The 20,179-nt window shown below is 32.3% G+C and overlaps 2 protein-coding genes across 2 annotated transcripts; both read right to left on the reverse strand.

Moving 5' to 3' along the window:
- Window positions 1–283: 283 nt before the first annotated feature.
- On the reverse strand, window positions 284–3,329 carry LOC120080809 (probable adenylate kinase 6, chloroplastic). The gene is made up of 4 exons (XM_039035453.1): window positions 2,890–3,329; window positions 1,932–2,072; window positions 1,270–1,542; window positions 284–703 (listed from the first exon to the last, which is right to left on the reverse strand). The coding sequence occupies exons 1-4, from the start codon at window positions 3,223–3,225 to the stop codon at window positions 560–562; spliced, it is 894 nt and encodes a 297-aa protein (XP_038891381.1). The 5' UTR covers window positions 3,226–3,329; the 3' UTR covers window positions 284–559.
- Window positions 3,330–12,352: 9,023 nt separating this feature from the next.
- On the reverse strand, window positions 12,353–13,677 carry LOC120082184 (50S ribosomal protein L10, chloroplastic). The gene is made up of 2 exons (XM_039037440.1): window positions 12,801–13,677; window positions 12,353–12,582 (listed from the first exon to the last, which is right to left on the reverse strand). Exon 1 carries the CDS (start codon window positions 13,658–13,660, stop codon window positions 12,833–12,835), a length of 828 nt encoding a protein of 275 aa, XP_038893368.1. The 5' UTR covers window positions 13,661–13,677; the 3' UTR covers window positions 12,353–12,582; window positions 12,801–12,832.
- Window positions 13,678–20,179: the final 6,502 nt, after the last annotated feature.

A 20,179-nucleotide genomic window follows, 5' to 3' on the forward strand; every position in this document is an offset into this window, starting at 1 on the left:
CATGGTTGAGAAATTCACGTAAAATTTTCACTAAAATTTCACATTATCAAATTTTCATAATTTAGTTATTTTATTTTATTATTATATTATATTTTTTTTCCATATTCATGTCCTGTTGTTCTCAATTTCACAACAATAGTTTTAGTTTTCAAGTTTAAATTTGGTTTCGTCTTCAAAATTAATATTCATTTTTCAATTTGGTCTTCGAATCGAAACTGTAATTTTAATCATTTTATGCAGATTTCAATTGAACACAATAAAAATATCAATGAAAGAGATTTCATTACTGTTGGTAGTTGTTATGAATGCTAGATTGACTCTGAAGCACAATCACAATAGTTGCCCACACAATTAAATATACACAATTCTAAATTCTACAAATCTAAATTCTAACTCTTGGTAGAAAAACTATTATTAGTACAAGAGTTTCCCACTTCCCAGTTCTTACAATTTTATTTACTCCAACTTGACCTAAGAAAAAGCAATAAGAATAATGCATTTACTTTCAAATGCAAAGAATATTTGATATATTGACTACCATACAAGAAAGAACAAGACTTTAGGCTGCAGCTGATTGTTTGTGGTTGAGGTCCTCTAGATTAAGTGCTTGAAGCAACTTTGGCCAGGATTCGGGAATCCCTCCAGGAAGATCAAACTCTAATAGCTTCCCGCGACTACGGTAGAAATCCTCGACAGGTTGGCTCTGCAAGAACGATTCTTAATAAGCATGATTGAAAACAAAATCAAATTGTGAAGATGAACAACGTAGTTAGGATCAGCCATGTGATGTCGACATGTTTGTACGTAACCAGCCAGTTGCTCGGCCAGAGTAACAACTGACTCGCATAGAGCTTTGACACACATGATTACGTAGCACACAACAAAACACAACATCCACGTAAAAAGAAAGCATTAGAGGAACCAACCATATTCTTTAACTTCTTTATGAAGTTACATGTATGACAAAAGTGAGGTTAGCTATTTTTTGAAGTAGAGGTAGTTAGATTTAGCTATTCTTCCTGTTGCCCCTTAACAAAGCATAAAATTGAAAATTGATATTTTTTAGTTGTGGGCCCATGTACTCCTTGGAGCAAACAAGGAGTGGAGTTTATAACTCCACCTTGGGCCAATTACCCCCTAAGTTTGTATTCATCATGATTAATATTTTAAAAAAATGTAAGAAACCATCAAAGAGCTCTTGCTTTAATTCAAAGCTGGATCTGCATCATTTAATTCATGCCACCAAATTTTCTTGTACTGAACTCATACCGTTTCTTTGTATATTCGGAGTCGTTCCTTCACAACTGCTTCAGTATCATCAGATCGTGTGATAAGTTTAGATGCACAGTTGGGAGGAGGAAGAAGGGGAGCCATGTACAATTCAGGTCTGCCTTCCTTATCCTTGATGTCAATACAAGAAATGTTGTAATTTCCTCCACACTCGCTGCATATTCTCCTGCCCAGGCATTTTGCGAGCAGTGCTTCTTCTCGCAGTTTTAGATTAACCACCAAATCAATATCAGTGACCCCTTCCAATATTTCCTGAGAAACAAAAGGAAACTATGAGATACAAGACGTATGAATGGCTAACCCCCCCAACAAAAAAAAAAGACCAACTTTTGCCACCAGAATAAGAAAGGAATTTTATGAGGGGGATGTCAAAGATTTATGAATCATCCTAAAAGAACAAGCATCATGTTACACAAAAAAAACAGTTCTATTATTAGCACATTTGTCCCAGAAAAAGTCATTAACCATATCGACCATATTACAAAGGGAACTGCAGAAAATAGAAACCCCTGATGCCTTTTGCAGATTATCAAGACAAGGATTTTTTTTTTTTCACCAAGACTCTGTAATTGAGCATCCATACAACAGGTATCATGGTGTCAAGAAGCAAAGAAAATTTCTTTATACAACAAAGATCTCACCGCTTGTCTAATAGTCCGAGGGAAACCATCAAGAATAAAGCCAGATTCACCCTTAGCTTCACCAGCTTGAAGACGTTTGGATAATAAATCAAATATAATTTCATCTGAAACCAATTTTCCTTGACTAACAATCTCTGCAAGCTGCGAAAGTTTGAGGTATGAATAAAAGGGTTTGAAGAAAAGGAAAACAAGAAGACATTGCTTCAAATTGAAGGCAATACATTATCTCCTTCTAAGTGATCATAGTCATTCTGATCAAATTCGCTTCCATTTATCAATGTGCAAAACAAAAGACTTCGTTTAATCATTCCAATTAGTTAAGATGTGGATTTTTCATAACTATAGGAGTTATATAGCATTAAATTAATGATTCACTTAAAAAGAAAGTGGGATCATACAGAAATGACACTTCAAATCCAGATTCACGCATGTATAAACAAAAGCCATTGTAGGCGACAAAATTCTTACATGCATAGAATGTGTCATGAATTTACGAGAAATGCCAAAAGATCACTTCAGTTCAATTCCTGGAAGTGATCGCTTGAAAAGTTCATTTGGCTTGGTTCAATGCTTCAGAATGGGAATCAGACAGTACCCAAGAGAAAGAAGAAGAAGAAGAAGAAGCCTGATACTTCGTAACCCTCATGAATTTCAATCTTCTTTCAGGAACAGAAATTTAAAATTCCTTTGGTTTCCAAAAGCAAATAAATTCATGATCACAATTTCAAGTCAATAACTGAATCACTATTTCAAAGATCATTTCACTAATGAAAAACCGGTTTCATTTCATAAATCACAGTCAATTCGATCTCTCAATGATTTTCATTTCTATTTTTCAATTACGCAAAGAAACTAAACGCACATATCCACTTCAAAACAGTCAAAACTGAGATCAAATTGAACAGAACATTTCTCAATTCTCAACAAAGTAAACCCAAAAAAAAAAAAACCAAAAAACCTGAGAAGCAAGAGGACCAGAGGAGGAAAGCTCCTCACGGACGAGATCACCGGTGGCGATATGAGGAACACCTAGCAAACTGGAGAGTCGAGATGCATAAGTCCCTTTCCCAACACCAGGACATCCCAGAAAAACCCACTGCACATTCCTATTCGTCGGAAGATCAGGCCGCGAAGATGAACTCCGACTCAGCAGAGTCGATTTGAGGTCAACTTCAGAACTCAAAGAAGAAGAAGAAGAAAAAGAAAAGGTCTTCCACAGAGCATAATAGCTAAACATGGAAGAAGAGAAAGTCGCCGGCGCCCTCGGTCCGGCGAAGCGGTTGAGCGCCGCCATGGGTGGACGGTGCAGATTTGGGAGTTGCGAAGAGAAAAAATTAGTGTGTTTGGCTTTGCGCTTCGAACCAAGTTCGGTTAGAACTAGAAGAAAGTTTATTTTTGCGAACGGTGGCTTTATTTCTTTTTCAATTAAGAAAAATCCTATTTTCTCGATTTTCACATGGTGCAAATGTGTAATTATCTTTTTACTTTTGGTCCCTCAATTGTATTTTAATTTTTTGTTGTAGTCCTTGCGACCTAAATTTGAGTTAAGATAATACTTTGGTTATAGAGTTTGTGCAATTTTAATCTTTGTATTTTAATAAATCTTAAATTTAATTTATCAATTTTTTATCAAAATCTGTTAAATAACAATCATAATTATCAGGTAAGAAGTATGTTTCTAAAATTTAGAGTAAAAATGTTACAAAACAATAAAAAAAATTTAAAACCAATAATGAATTAGTATTAGAGATAAATTTAAGATTTATTAAAAATATACGGATTAAAATTGGACTTTTTTATAATATAAATATTAAAATTAAGTAAAATTTTAAAATATATAGACTAAAATAGGTTTTTTAGGAAAATAAAAATCTATTTACACCATTCTAATAACTCAAATGATCAAAAATAACATTATTTCTCTCAAAAGTCTACTAAGTAGCAAAAGATAATTACCACGCGGATTTTCCTAAATAAACAAATGAAATGGCAGAAGAAGATATTTAGAAAAACCACTCACGGAAAGTTGTTGCTACCGCTCAATTATGTCATTGTTACTATTTATTATTTATTTTTCTTTTTTGAATGGGAAGAATTTTATACTACTTCATGAGCTAAAAATGAATGATATCCAAATCAGCAATACTGACTATTGGCCCTAGCTTCTTTAATTAAAGTATTAGTTAGCCAATTACACAATCTATTTACATAGATAAAAGAAATACAATTAAAGCCCTTCTTCAACGACAATACTTCATCGACACAGCTCTCGATCTTGTTCAAAGTCGCATGACCTTTGTTAATGAGATTTACAGCTAGAATACAGTCTGAGTCAACCTAAAGGTTAGAAATTCCAAGCGGTTGAGCCAATTTCAAGCCTTCAATTATCACAAGGAGTTCAGCAATCGGGGGAGTAAAATTCATGACTAGATTCTTTGAAAGTAACGTAATTATCAAACCATCATAGCTTCGTATAGCAACTCTCAAACCTGTAGAAGCAAGGTTTACGGTCCATGCAACATCAACGTTAAGAGAAAATGACCCTTGAGAAGGAGGAGTCCAGTTCCCCTTGCATGTCGTGTGAAGCTTGAGTTTACTGCCCTAGGTCATTTCTTTTCGAAAAGATCCTCTAATAAATTGCTCATGGTAATCTCTTATCCATCTACTTTTCACTTCTACTAGGATTATATTTCCATCATTGATAATTGCATCTCTATCATTCCACATAGCCCAACATGATATAGCAATTAGTTCCATATTTTTTAAGGAGCAAAAATGTTGTAGTGCAAACCATCTATCAAGGAAGCTATCACTAAAATTCTCCTCAAACAGATGATTAATCATAATTAATTCCCAAATCATCATAGCTCTTCTACAAGTGAAAAAATTATGATCTAATGATTTTGATTCGTTCTGGAAAACAGGACAAATTGGCAAAATAGTGAGTCCTTTGTTACGAAGATTAACTCTTGTAGGGATGATATTTTTTAAAGCCTTCCAAACAAACAATTTAATTTTGGTAGGGACATTGAGCTTCTATAAGTTTTTCCATACCAACTCGCTAAAATTTTCACTTATAGAACAAAAACACAACCCTAATCGTTGGAAGTACTTATAACTAGACTTAACATAGTAAAGATCATATTTGCCAAAATATCAATAAATTCTATCTTTAGCATTCAAATTGATAGGAATTCTGATGATGATATCAATATCTGCTTCTTAAGTAGCCTCCTTAAATATAGCCATATCCCTTTGACTCGACTAGGTAATGAAATCAGAAACCAAAGCAGATTTGAACTTATTATTTATACACATTGATTTAAACAATGACTCCTTAGAGATCCAAGGATCATCGAACATCTTAATACATTTTTCATTAGCCAAACAAAATATAATTCCTTCCATAAAAAAGAATAGCCCCACATTAAACATTTCCACAAAAAAGGAAGATTTCTTTCATGCTTTGTCTCTAAGATGCTATAATCCCTAAAATAGATACTTCTTAAAAAAATATGATACTAGAGATCTTGGATCAAAGAGAAACTTCCAAGCTTGCTTCGCAACTAGAGCTCTATTAAAGGCTTCTAGGCCTTTAAAATTCAACCTTCCTAGTGCCTTTGGTAGACACAAATCAGACCGTTTCAACCAATGAATTTTTCTCTTCTTGACAGTCGAACCCCACCAAAATCGAGCAAAGATCCTTGTGATATCCACACAAATTCTCTTTGGAAAGTTGAAGAGGCTCGTACCATAAGAAGGACTACCTGGCCAACACTTTTAATAAGGATTTCCTTACCTACAGAAGAGAAGAAAGAAAACTTCCAACCCTGCATAACTTTCCAAATCTTCTCTATAATGAAATTGAAATCCTTACTTCTGTTTTTGGATAAGGATGAAGGGAGATGCATATAACTCCCAAGGTTTTGGACTCTACACTCACCAAGGATGATACTAAGAAGTTTCATCTTTTCAATCTCCACATTGAGAGAAAAGACCATGGTGATTTTAGAGAAATTAATCTTAGCACTTGATGCTTCTTCAAATTTCTAAAAGATGTATTTTAAAGTAAAATAGTCCAGTTTCGAAGCTTTGCAAAAAAAAAAACAAGGTTTTCATCCATGAACAATAGATAGGAAATCTTTAGGCTTGACTTATGAACAGCAATACCTGAAATGGAACCCAAAGGATGATTAGCTTGAAAAAAAAAAAAAAAAAAAAAAAAAAAGAGAAAAAAAGAGAAAAACCTTCAAAAGCTATTAAAAGAGATATGGAGATAAAAGATATCCCCTTGTCGGAGACCCCTAGAAGGATAGATACAACCTGAGTTCTTGCCATTCATTGAGATAGAGAATTTGGCTGTAGAAATACAATTGATGATTAAAAGAATTAGACTATTGTCAAACCCTAAATGAATCATCATAGCATTTAAGTAAGACCATTCTACTCTATCATAAGCTTTGCTAAAATCTAATTTTAAAGCAGCAACGCCATCATTTCCACGTTTGTTAATAAAATGAAGAATTTCATGACGCATCATAATATTGTCCAAAATGGACCTACCGAGAATAAAAGTAGATAGATATTCCGAGATAATCTCATTCAGAATAGTTTTTAATCTATTAGTAATTGTCTTAGAAACCAGTTTGTATGTGATATTACAAAGATTAATAGGACGTACAAGGATTTTGAACTTTAGGAATTAAAACAACGTTGATAGAGTTTCAGTCCTTTATACTCTTCTTGTTATTTAAGATATCCAAATAGTTCTCCACCATTTTATTACCTACAATATCCCAGTAAGTCTAGAAGAAAATAGCAGAGAAACCATTCGAACCTAGAGTATGTAGGAAACATTTGGTAAGGGTACTTCAATCTATTTAATTATATGTTAGTTCCTACGTTAAAAGAAGTCTCATATAAATGTAAGAATTATACGTTGGCAATTTAAAAACTGAATTCTAGCAAATGGTTTTAATAGATTTCTTTAAGAAAGTTTAGGATTATAATGGATATAATTATTAATTTCGGTTTTAATTTATTAAGTCGGTAAAGTTTAGGATTGTTTTCAAATAAATAAAAATAAACTAATTTGTATATAATTATAGCAAAAATTTACTATCTATCCATGGTAAAAATCGTAATAGAATGCAATAGATAGTTATCAGTATCCGTGATAGGTGTTTATTCCAGTCTATCGAAGTCGATTGTTGATAAACAATGACATTTTACTATACTTAAAAATAGTTTTAATAATTTTACCATTTAAAATAATTATCCTAAAATTTAGGAGCATGAATTAAATTTTTTTTTCTCCTAATGTTTTATTTTGATGTTGATACAATTGAAGTATAATTTCCAAAAGAAAATGAATTACATAGATAAGTGAATAAATGTATAATACAATGTAGGTTAGAATATCATTTTGGTCTCTATATTTTGAAGTTTGTTCAATTTTATTCTCTGTATCAGTTTTAGTCTTTATACTCTCGATAAAGCTTAAATTTAGTCATTCAATTTTTTTTTTATCGAAATTGATTTATAATTATAATAAATTTCATGTAAAAATCACAATATGTGAATGTGAATATATTTTCAAAATTTATTGTGAACATGCTAATAAAAAATAAAAAGTGATAAAAAAAATCTACAATAAACTAGTAGTGGGAATTAAATTTAAGCAAATTTAAGATTTATTGAAAGTAGAATAACTAAAATTAACATTAGAAAGTAGAGAGACTAAAATGATATTTTATACTTCGTTATAAAAATAATTATTATCAACTAAAAAATCAATGATTTCCTAGACTTACACATTGTTAATTAGGTTAAAATACTTTATTTTAACCCACATTTTGAAATTCGTTCACTTTTAGTTGATGTACTTTTAAATGACCAATTTCAATAAAAATAATTTTAAATAATTAAAGTTAATATTTATTGAAAATACGAAAACTAAACCATGATATTTGAAAATATAGAGAGTTAGATGTGTTAACTTAAAATTTAGTACAGTATGATTTTTTTAATTTAAAATAAGTTCCTAAATTTTGAGAAAGTAGATTTTATGGGAAAAACTTGTTGAAGTCGTCCAACTCTTTTTATTTTACCATATTTGTATGAGTAGTGTACAATATGCCCACGCTGTCACATTTATGTCGTCAATTATTTATTAATCATATGTGGTTGATAATTAATAACACAATAAGCTATATCTTCTTCTTCTTCCTTCTCCTTTTCAATTATGTCTCTTTCATTCATATATATAAACTTACTTTCTTCGTCCTAATCCATATAATTAATTTTAGAACAAATATTAATTTATATTTTTGAATTTTAGGTGTTCAATTTAAACCTTGAGTTTTGAGGGTTATATCAATTTAGACCCCGAATTAATAGTTGTATCAATTTAGACCTCTATTATGTTTTATTTGGATACGCTTATGAACGTTCGGAGTTTAAATTGATACAACTTCCAAAATTCATGATTTAAATTGATACAATCCAAAATTTAGGGATATAAATTGATATTTGTACTTATTCTTTTGAACTTTCACTCTTATATGCTAATAAAAACATATTATATCATATTGTAATTTTTAAAAGGGTTAATATTAGCAAAAAAAAAAAAAAAAAAATCGGTCAAGGAAGAGAATTGATATTGGTTCAAATGTACCAACTAAAAAAAAACATGAAAGGCATGTTGAGTAGATAATCTAAAATTTAAGATGTGAAAGAGAGTTAATAAAAATAGAGTTGTATAGATACGTTATTACTTATTAGTGATCAAGAACATATTTATTGAATTTGGTAAATTAGAAAAACATAAAACAGAATTGTCGACAAAACAACTCTAGATTTCTTAAATCATTAGACATACCACAAATTAAATTATTATAACTATGATTAATATTTGGACGGTTTTCAAATAAAAAAATGAATCAATTTATTTATAAATACAGCAAAATGTCACTATATATTAGTGATAGACTACGATAGTCTATCATGATTTGTCACTAATAGAAAGTGACATTTTGATATACTTGAAAATATTATCCATAGTTTGACAATTTAAAACAATTATCTTATTTTGAATAATTCATTGTTTCAACTCCGAAATCGTACAATTTTATTATTTAATAATAAGAGAGAAGAAATTCAAAGTTACGTATTTTCTTTAGTACATTTATTTAATCTTTCTTTTTTTTTCAAAAGAAAAAGAAAAAGAAAAAAAAAAGAAAAAAAAAAGTGCATTTATTTAATCTAATCGTCAATATTTACGTATTTGCACTCGTGTGATAACTTATGAAGCACATATATTTCAAAAGGTGCAGAGAATCGGTATCAGATCCGTATCTGATACTAATACGTCCAGATACGTGTTAGATACGTGAAATGAAGTATCTGATTTTTTTTTTTAATTTCGGATATGTGTATCCCCTTCAAGATACGTGAAGGGGATACACCAAGCTAAAATTCTTAAGTTCTTCACTTCTTCTTCATCCCAATAGCCCATTAACCCAAATAACCCACTTACTTCCATAACTATGCAATTTTTAGTATTTAGTTTTTAAAAATTAATTTGTTTTTTTTTTTTCATTATTGTTTAAAACAATTTTAAAAAAGACTTGTTTTTATTAAAAAATGGACTAAAAATCCACATGTTTGTTTAGAAAGGATGAAAATCTATTTAAAGATTTAATGGGAAAAACAAGTTTCAAACACAAAGAACCAAATAATTATATAATAAGGCCTCGTGTTTTAATAATAAATTATAATCTCATCCCTTGGAAAGCATTATTATAAAAATTCAATGTTAAAATATTATTTTAATCTTTATACGATATTTATTTAATTTTAATTCACGTACTTCAATAATTCTTAAATTTAATCTTCATTGATAGTTTATTGTTGATTTTTTTTTATAAAACTTATTATTATTATTATTTAAATAATTTCGATAAAAATTAATTTTAAGAGATTAAATTTAAGATCTATTGAAAGTACAGTAACTAAAATAAGACCATAGAAAACATAAACTAAAATTGAACAAATTTTAAAGCAAAGGGACCAAAAATGGTATTTTTTAAAATGATATTTTAACCAAAATTAAATTAGGAAACTATGCTATTTCTTTTCTAAGTACAAACATTTGTTAACTCATTCCCGTTGGAAGCATTATTATAAAGTTCACGTTATGACAAAAGATTGTGTGGTAATAGAAGTAGCCCTTTGAATTGTTTGGACATTTAAAGAAAACATGCCTAACATAAGTCTAGCACGGGTGAGATATCTACTCGTTTTTTGATCAAAAAATTCAATTTGAACATAATTCAACTAGTTAATACATTAGTAACTTCCTTTTTAAGTCATAAATCCCTATTTTTCTCTCTACCTTTGCACAATTATTTTCATATTCCGCAGTAGTCCAAACATTCAAGAAAGTCCTTTCAAAGAAGAAGAAGAAAAAAAAAACCAAGAATGTTAAAATATCAATATTTAGTATAAAGGTTTCATAAGCTGTAAGTTATTCTATGTAGGCCTAATAAACTTGTCCCTTGGGACAAGTACAACCACCAAGCACACAACCATATACCAAACACAGACTTAGTTTCTTTAACTCTAGAATCTAGACTACACAAGTCTATCCTATGACCCAAACATCTCCGAAGTCTACCAGCTTCGAAACTCAAAACTTTTCAATAGATCGAAAAAGTTCGATGGGAAAGAAAGTAAGCAGGTCGACAGAGGGAATCCGGCGTCTAAGCACCACCTCTGTTACTTCCCTGCTCCAGTAACAACTGAATGTGTTATATCTGCCATGAATTCTCATTCATATCTATATATCTGCCATGAATTCTATCGTTTTAGTTTTGTTTACTAAACCAGATAGCATATCAAGATTTTCACAAAACTGCAAAGGGAAGTCAAAGTAATCGAAGCTAAAAAGTCAAGGTTAGAATTAATCAGAGAAGCTACTTTTCGACGAAAATATGTTTAAATAACTGTTCTTTTTTCTCTTTTTGTTTAAAGAGATGATTTTTAATTAGCAAGCAAGGAATTCCTTCCTTCTAAAATCAGGGTAGCTTCAATGCTACTATAAGCCTTTATAGGTCACTCGAACACAGAAAACTCTCTTTCAAAAGGCCTCTAATATCAACATTGTGTAGTACAGCAACAAATATATGCTAGAAGTCCTACAAAGGACTCACTTACGTGTAACCAAATGTACAACATGGAACAACGCTATCGAACAAACATACATAAAATAAATCAAACAAGCGAACCAATAATTGAAAGTCAGGACAGCTTTTAAGGTGGTTCTCTACTTTGGAGGCAAGACCTGAAATTCTAAGAACTTATTTTCCACACATGCCTGTCTGGTCAAGCTTCTCTAATATGGTCGCCAAACACACAAATTGAACTAAAAGTCAACAACTTCAAGTTGAGGGCTGTGTGGCTAAGTTATTTCATAGACAGAGAGGCTACAATTCAGTTGGTTTTCTAACCAGCATTTGAATGCCTCTTTTCAAGCCATTGCAGCAATTCTTTGAAATCTTTGTTAAAGGTCTTAACTCAGGTTTCAGATGGGTTTTGAATATTTGGAATGATGAATAGTGCATTTTTAGCTAATTAGAAAAACTCAAAATTTTCACGATGTTTGGTTACATACAACAGAGTGATTTTGGAATTTCCAAAAACACTTCAAAATGCTTATAAAAAGAAGAAAAAAATGTTTCACTCCCAAAGTTTACATTAGAAAGTAACTTCAAACTCACTACAACTGAAACAAACAGCCATTAAACAGACAAACAATAGAAACTAGCAGCCTAGCACCATTATCAGGTAAGTCCAAGAGCAGTTGCAGTAGAACAGAAAGTTGGAACACATAGTTTTACAATGAAACGTTAAGAGCTATCTAAATAAAACCAAACATCTAATGCCTAGTTGGATAACCATTTATGGCTTTCCTTGTTCCATTATCTTCTTTTTAGAATTGCTTTCAAAATTCAAGCTAAGTTTTGAACGGAAAAGTAGCTTTTACATCTTTTTTTTTTTTTTTTTTTGGGAGCAAGCAAGCTAAGTTTTTCTGGGATTTCATATTTGGTGAATTTGGTTGGCAAATTGCCTTCCCTTTGCACCTTAGGGACATTCTCTCTCTTGCTCAATGGTTATCCATTCAAAATGGAGAAGACTCTTTGGCTGAAATTTAAGCGGGGGCTTAGCTTGAGCAAAACTCTTGTATTTTCACAGATAAGGAACAAGACTATCAAACCTTTCTTGCCTCCAGTACCTTTATTTCTCTTGGTGTAAATTAAGCCTTCTGTTTTTGTAGTTACGGTCTCACTAATATCACAAACAATCAGAGAAGTTTTTTTTTGTAATCCACCGGATAGGATTTCTTCTTTTGCTATTTCATCTCATCAATAAAATTCTACTATTTCCATAAAAGGAAAAACAAGTTTTTAGAAACTTGCTGTTTTCTTAGAATTTTGACTATGATTTCAAATGTTTATTTTCCTAGTAGAGGTGTAAACTATGTAAAGAACTTGGAGAAAATGAACACAATTTTCAAAAACCAAATTGTTACTCAACGGTGTCTCGGCATCTCAATCATAAACTCTTAAAATCTTTTCCCTATGTTGAAAACCTACATGCAAAAAATATAAATTGATCATCAAGCTTGTCAAAAATCAACAGCTTAGAAAGAATTTCAACTTTACACCAATTCTACAATGCTCATTTCTCATAGAGTGTCTATTTCTCCTGACAACAACTTTTAATATTAACTTACAGCTAACAATGGAAACCAATCATACATTATGCTGTAGGCAGCTAATTCAGAAGGGGGGTCTCATATTAACTTACAGCTAACAATGGAAGCTCTTCTTCTATGTACATTACTGCCCGCCGCCACTGCCGCCGCCTTGCTCCTCCAATTTCTGCACATAGGCTTTCAAAACCATCAACAATTCCCTCGCCGGAGCCTGTATCGTTCCGACCAAGCTGGACGCCGGAGCCTGCAACAGACCCAACATTTTGGCATAAACCTCCGCTCTCGACGGCATTGTCTCTAACGCCTTGAATTCATCCGGCCCGTAATATTTCCCCTCGAAAACCGCTCCAGTGAAATCATTATCCTCGAGCTTCTTCTCCTTCTGGAAATCCCTATAAGGCTTAATTGCAGCCGGAATTTCCTCGGAGTGGACAAATAACCATACATTCATGCCCTTCATACAGGGCTTTAGAGCTTCCCAAGAGGTCCCTTCAATCGCTTTAAGAACGAGCGTGTTTTTAGCGACAATGAGCTTTGAGGTTTCGGGAAGAGATCGACGGAGTTCTTGAAATTGCTTGACGGTGAAGCCTTTGTACTTGATTCCAGCCAATAGATAGCAGTCTTCGAGCTGTTGTTTGACTGTTTCAACGGTTTCTTCTTTCTTAGTGCGGGAAATGGCGGCGGCGACCATGAGACCGCGATAATGGCGGGTTTGATTGGTGGAATGGCGAGGGGGAGAGAAGGAAAATGGGTTTGTGGGTCTGTTTAGGGTTAGAATTTGAGAAGAAGAAGAAGAAGGGGGCGTGAAGGAGGTAAAGCTTAGAAGAGAAGCTTCCATGGCGGAATCTGAGAGGTTTGGGGAAGAAGAAGAGAGGACAGAGTTGATTTTGGGGCTTATCTTATCACTGCTTCGGTTTGAAGACCATGGCCGGGAGAGAAATGGAAATTCCATAAATTGCTCCAACTTTCTTAAATGTCCCTCGAGTCCTATTTTTTTAGTCCGTAATTTAAACGAAATTATTAATTTATACTCTAAATTTATGAATTTACACATTTTTTCAAATTTTGTTCTTTTTTTAGTTTGTTTCGATTTTTAAATTTTAGAGTAGGTTTGAGAATGATTTTTAAGCGATATCTTATATAAGTCGGTGTCTATCAATATTTTTTTTTATTATTTTTATAAGTAGTTTGACATTTTTTATATGTAAAAATTTCTCAATTTTTAAATGGTTAAAATTATTATGAAATATATTTTAATGATTTAAAACTAAATTTCATGAAGTAAACATTGTATTTTAAAGCGAAAGCGAGCATAGTTCAATTGACGTATGAACGTGCTAATAATTACGAGGTCGGTCGGTCGAATCCTCTACCCTCAATTGTAATTAAAAAAAATATTACATTTAAAAATGTAAAATTAAATACTAAATTAATTTTGAGTTATTGAAAACATGTTAGGAAGTGATTTTTGAGCTTGACAAAAGTGAATTTAACAATTTTAAAATCAATCTCAAACATCCACTTAAACTAGTTCTGTTTCAATTTTTGAACTTTTAAATTTATCATGGTTTACTATCGAAATTTTAAACCATTGTATTATATTATAAATATTACAGTAAATGTCCATGTGTTCTACAAGAACAAGTGTGTTATCCTTCATGTCTCCATGTGTTTTTGTACATGTTCCTCATTTATCTATGACTACAAATGTTTAGTATCCATGTAATGTTACATCTTAGTTGCCAAATTTATTATAAATAGTGATCATTTGTGGATTTTGTAGAGATGCAAATTCAAAGAAAAAAATTCATGATTTTCTTCATATAATTTTATTTTATTTTAGTTACTTTATATATTTAATTGTTTGTATTATATTATATTTTATCGATATTTGTGTTTTCGTTGTGCCTAATTTTCTCACAGTTTCACAACATGTTATCAGCACAAGCTGTTATTTCTCCTACTAAAGGTAGGTCCTAAAGGTATGTCGTTTTTCCCTATTCGTTATAATTAATAAACTAAATGTTGTTTTGCATGTTTAGTATATATTAAATTTCTAATATAAATACAATTTTTTCTGATAGTGTTACCATGACAAATTGGAATTCATAACTTTTGACATTAATGGTAATGGCTATTTGTCATGGGTGCTTGATGCCGAAATACACTTGTATGCCATAAAAATATGATCATCGGAAATCAATTATTCTTTCTAAAACTTGTTATGAATGGATGCACTTGAGGCTCCAAGATTCCAAATCAATGAGTGCCTACAAGTCCGCATTGTTTAAAATTAGTTCATAATTGTTGTTATGCGAAGAGAAAGTTATTGATGCAAATATGTTAGAGAAAACATTTTCTATCTTTCATGACTCGAATATGCATCTACAGTAGCAATATAAAAAGAAAAAATTTAGAAGTATTATGAACTGATTGCATGTCTTCTCATAGTTGAACAAAATAATGAGTTACTAATGAAAAATCATGAATCTCAACCAACTGGAACAATATCATTCATTGAAGTGAATGTTGTGAATTCTAATAATCGTGGATGAAAAATAATGAAAAATCATGAATCTTGATTAACTAGAACAACACCATTCTCTGAAGTGAATGTTGTAAGTTTCAATAATCATGGTCGAGGTTGTGGTCATAGTCGAGGAAGAACTAACTATTCTTTTTGTGGTTGAAATCATCCAAATTTCAAAGAGAACCACATGGAATGGTGATTATAAAGGAAAAACTCCACAAGATAAGAATTTAAGAAAAATGAAAAATGTGGAAGCAAGATTTGCGTAATAGGACGATGATATATTTGACCCATCTAATATGACAAATTTGAATGTGTCAGACTTTTTCGAATTTCCTAAAGAGAAAATTTGCACAATTGATGACATAACAAGTATTTTTCTTTTCGATTTTGAGAGTATCCAATATTAATGTTTTTTTTAAGAATTTATCCTTCATGTTATTTTTAGCTAAGATTGAATTTTTAATATTCCAAATTTTGTTTCTCTTATGTAATTATTTTGTTTAGTGAAGGGGATGAATTTTCACATGTTAAGTGACTAAGAAATGAGTAATGGAGATATATGTTTGTCAGATTGTGCAACTACGCGCACAATACTTACAAGTTGAAAAGAATTTTCTAAATTGATAATACTAGAAACAAAAGTTAATGCAATATCAGGTTCTGCAAACTTAATTGAAGGATTTGAAAAAACAAATATTCTTTTACCTAGAGGAACAAAATTTACGATAGACAATGGATATTCTCTAGTCAATCAAAGAGAAATCTACTAAATTTTAAAGATATATGATGCAAATTATACTGAGATTGGTAGTAAAATTAATATGGAGTATCTTTATATTATATCTACTGTCTCACATAAAAAAATGTATACTGAAAAAGTTGTCTGCTTTATCTTCTAGATTATACTATACTCATATACGAGTAATTGAAACATATGCAACAAGGAACCTGAAGTTCATAAATCCAGACATATTTACAATTTGGCATGACTGATTGGATCATCCAAGATCTATAATGATAAGAAGAATTATTGAAAATTAACATGGACATCCATTGAAGAGTCAGAAGATTCTTCCATTTAATGAATTATCACGTGATGCTTGCTCTCAAGACAAATTAATCATTTGACCATCACCAGCTAAAGTGGGGACTGAATCACATGCATTTTTAAAACGAATTCATGATGATATATGTGTACTTATTAATCCATCAAGTGGACTATTTAGATATTTTACGGTATTAATAGACACATATAGTGGATAGTCACACACATGCTTATTATCAAGTCAAAACCTTGCATTTGCAAGATTACTTGCTTAAATAATTAAGTTAAGAACATAAGTTTCTGATTATATAATTAAGACCATTTGTCTTGATAATGCTGGTGAATTTACATCCCAAGCTTTTGATAATTATTGTATATCAATTGGAATAAGTGTTGATTATCTTATAGCTCATGTTCATACACAAAATGATTTGGTAGAATCATTTATAAAACGTCTGCAGTTAATTGCTCGATCATTGCTTAGAGAGTTAAGCTTCCTACATCTGTATGGGGTCATACTATTTTGCATGTTGCATCACTTGTTAGTATTAGATCAATAGCTTATCATAAATACTCACCATTACAATTAGCTTATGGCCATGAGCTAGATATTTCCCATATGAGAATTTTTGGATATGTAGTATATATTCTAATTACTCTAACACTACGTACTAAGATGGACAAAGGAGGTTAGAAATATATGTTGGATTTGATTCTCCATCAATTATTACATTTCTTAAATCCCCAATGGGTGACCTATTTACTGCATAATTTGTTGATTGTCATTTTAATGCGACAATTTTTTTCCAACATTAGGGGGAGGAATTAAGAAGTTGGAAAAAGAAATTACATGGAGTGCATCGTTATTGTCTCATTTAGAACCCCGTACAGATTAATATAAACTTGAAGTTTAGAAAGCGATTCATTTGTAAAATATAGCAAATCAGTTACTAGATGTATTTATGGATGCAAAGAACATAACTAAGTCACATATACCAGTTGTAAATGTTCTATCGAAAATTGATATCTTTGTTGGGATTGGTGTCCTAATTCTCCCCGAGTCTCGTTGTTTGTAAAGATACACATTGTTCAATGAATAAAGTAAGTGTTATTTAATTCCGGCATTTACTCATATCCAATAAACAAAGCTCCTTGGTTATCTTATGTGAACTTAAGCATGTATATGTAATATACAAGTGGATCATACTTCAAGTGATAACCTAAATCGGTCTGTAGTATAAGGATTAAAGTGGGATACTTGATCTTGGTGACACTATGGATACGACCCGCTTTGTAGAGGTTTGCAAGTGTTGTAAACTACTACAAATGGTAGATCCTAACCATTCATGTGGAGACGTGGAGCGGGGGTGTCCTATACAAAGAGTTTGTATAAGACCTGGACCACGAGATGACTAGACTCTGTATATAACACCGTTGATACTAGAGACTTGCATCTCACCTAAATGACCATAAGTGACACGACCTCAATCCTAAGTGTTTTGGGAACTCCTGCCTTTGAGGGCGGTTCTTTGATTAGTATGAGTGAGAGTGGCTAGATTGCCAACTCAACATGCCTACCTTTTTAGAGACTTGTCTGATCTAGGAGTTGGGAACTCAATCCACAAGATGGAATTCATTTCTTTCCCGAAGTAGGTATAAGTAGAGAGATTGTTCCCTTAAGGGCTGATTCCGGGGCTTGAACATAGTGGCCACAATTTCTCTTTGGAAGAGAAGATTCAGTTATAGTAGGACTATGACTTATGTTCATTAAAGAGATTAGTGGTACTTAAGGAGATAGATGTAACTACAGGGGCATAACGGTTATTGGCCCAACTATACTTACGAGGGATCTGTGAAGGGTTGTCGCACTGCTGATTGGTTAAGATGGACACATAATATATCTGTAGTAAGAAGAGTTTAGCTGTCGGTCTTTAGTGAAGTGTATGACAATTAACGAATGGTGGATCCCGTGACTAAAGAGTTTAGTCAGTTATTTACGTACCGTTGGAGCTTCAGAGCTATAGGTCCATGAGGTCCCCTTGGTAGCTTGGATTCTATTGAGGATCAGTTCTTGATATTGATTTGAAATGTTCAAACTGACAAGAGATATTTTGATTATATATGATATAATCGGTATGATGTATGAGATACATCTAGTGGAAGATTGATGTAAATGAGATTTACATTAAGTACTATGGAATAGAAAAAGAACTATGGTTTATATGATTCATGAGATGAAATATTAAAACTATAGTTATAAATATAGTATGATAAGTGGGTTATCATTTATATTTATAATAATATTAATTATTGGATAATTAATACTTTTTCTTTTAAATAACCAAAGTAGTGGGTGGTTATAGGATCATGGTAACCGTGAGTTTAAAAGGAAAGTGGTTTTCTATTTTGAAAATAAGTTTTTTTACAAACGATTGAAAAGATAAGGATTTTGAGTTTTCTCTCTCGGCAAAAGAAACTCACGAAGTCGTCAAGTAAATTTAGATTTACTAAACGACGACTGGGCGAGCTAAACTATCGTGCAGGTGCGAGCTAAAAATTCGTGCAGTATTTACTAAACGATCGCATAGCTTTACTAAACGATCGTTGGCCCAAGGTAAACAATCGTGTAGAGTCTGTAGGCGACAGACCGATCTAAACGATAGACTAAACGATCACATAGCTTTTGCTAAACGATCGCATAGCTTTATCTAAACGATTGGGCATAGCCCTATACGATAGGTCTCAACCATCTCCCACTTGCCCAGTCGTGTACGTGATCGTTGTTTCCTTCGTTCGTCTGCCTCATACCAAGTTCGAACAAAGCCCACCCTCTGGATTCTCACACTGAGAATACCAAGGTCACTTTATTGGTGGTGTCAGACTCAACTTGACACCATTGAGGTTTTTTGGAGGTCGTTCATGTTGGGGAGGAGTTTCGGTGACGAGAAGATCGTTGAGGAGAGCGTGAAGTGTTCGTGCTGTGTTGCAGTCGTGTAGATCGAGCGCTTGTGGTTGCTGTTGTTCGATCAAAAGTCGCACAACAGAGCATGGAGACGCATTTATATATGTGCGTTAGAGTTTGATGTCTGTTCATTTGTATTGTACATTCTGTCATTTCTATATTATTTGCATACCGTTTATGTTTGGAGTCGACTGTAAATGTTATGTTAATTCAATGATTGTAATTTGGAATAGTCTTGTTTCGCTGCTCGTGAAAATCTCGAGTTCCAATTTCCTTCAATTGGTATCAGAGCCAGGTTCTCTGATATTCCAAATTACAGATCTGAATTGAACGCATTTTGCAGTCGTTGATGGGTTTCTGCATTTTTGGTTAACCGTTTTCTGCATTTGTGGATGATTTTTGATGAACATTTTGGTTTGATTGCCTTTTTGTTAAAGTTTTCGGTATTATAAAGTGTTAATTATAAGGGCCCCTGTGTTTTTTGGGCGAAATCAACTTTGCAATCGAGTCTGTAATTCGAAAAGTTTGAGTTCTTCGAGTTGTTCGTGATGAATTGAACGCATTTTGCAGTTCTGGTGGGTTCTACCAGGCTTCTTTATTCTTATTCCACATTGGCCGGATCGTGTAGCCTCAGGTAAACGATCGTAGGGATTTTACTAAGCAATCGCTTAGTTTTTTTTTTTCTAGAACAATAGGTGTAGTATTTTTCTAATCGATCATTTAGCTAATGTTAAGCGATGGGGTAAAATCGTTTACCATATCGCATGGCCTTGGTTGCGTGATCGTGTAGGCGCTAGAGGTAGGCGATCATAGTGGGAGCATGCGATGCTCGTCGTTTAGTAGAAGGTGCATGCTAGACGATCGTATAGTAACAAGCTTCATCGCTTAGTTACTACCTATGCGATCTTTCATATACGATACGAAGACGCTA

Source organism: Benincasa hispida, chromosome 7 (assembly GCF_009727055.1).
Source record: "Benincasa hispida cultivar B227 chromosome 7, ASM972705v1, whole genome shotgun sequence".
Lineage (NCBI taxonomy): Eukaryota > Viridiplantae > Streptophyta > Magnoliopsida > Cucurbitales > Cucurbitaceae > Benincasa > Benincasa hispida.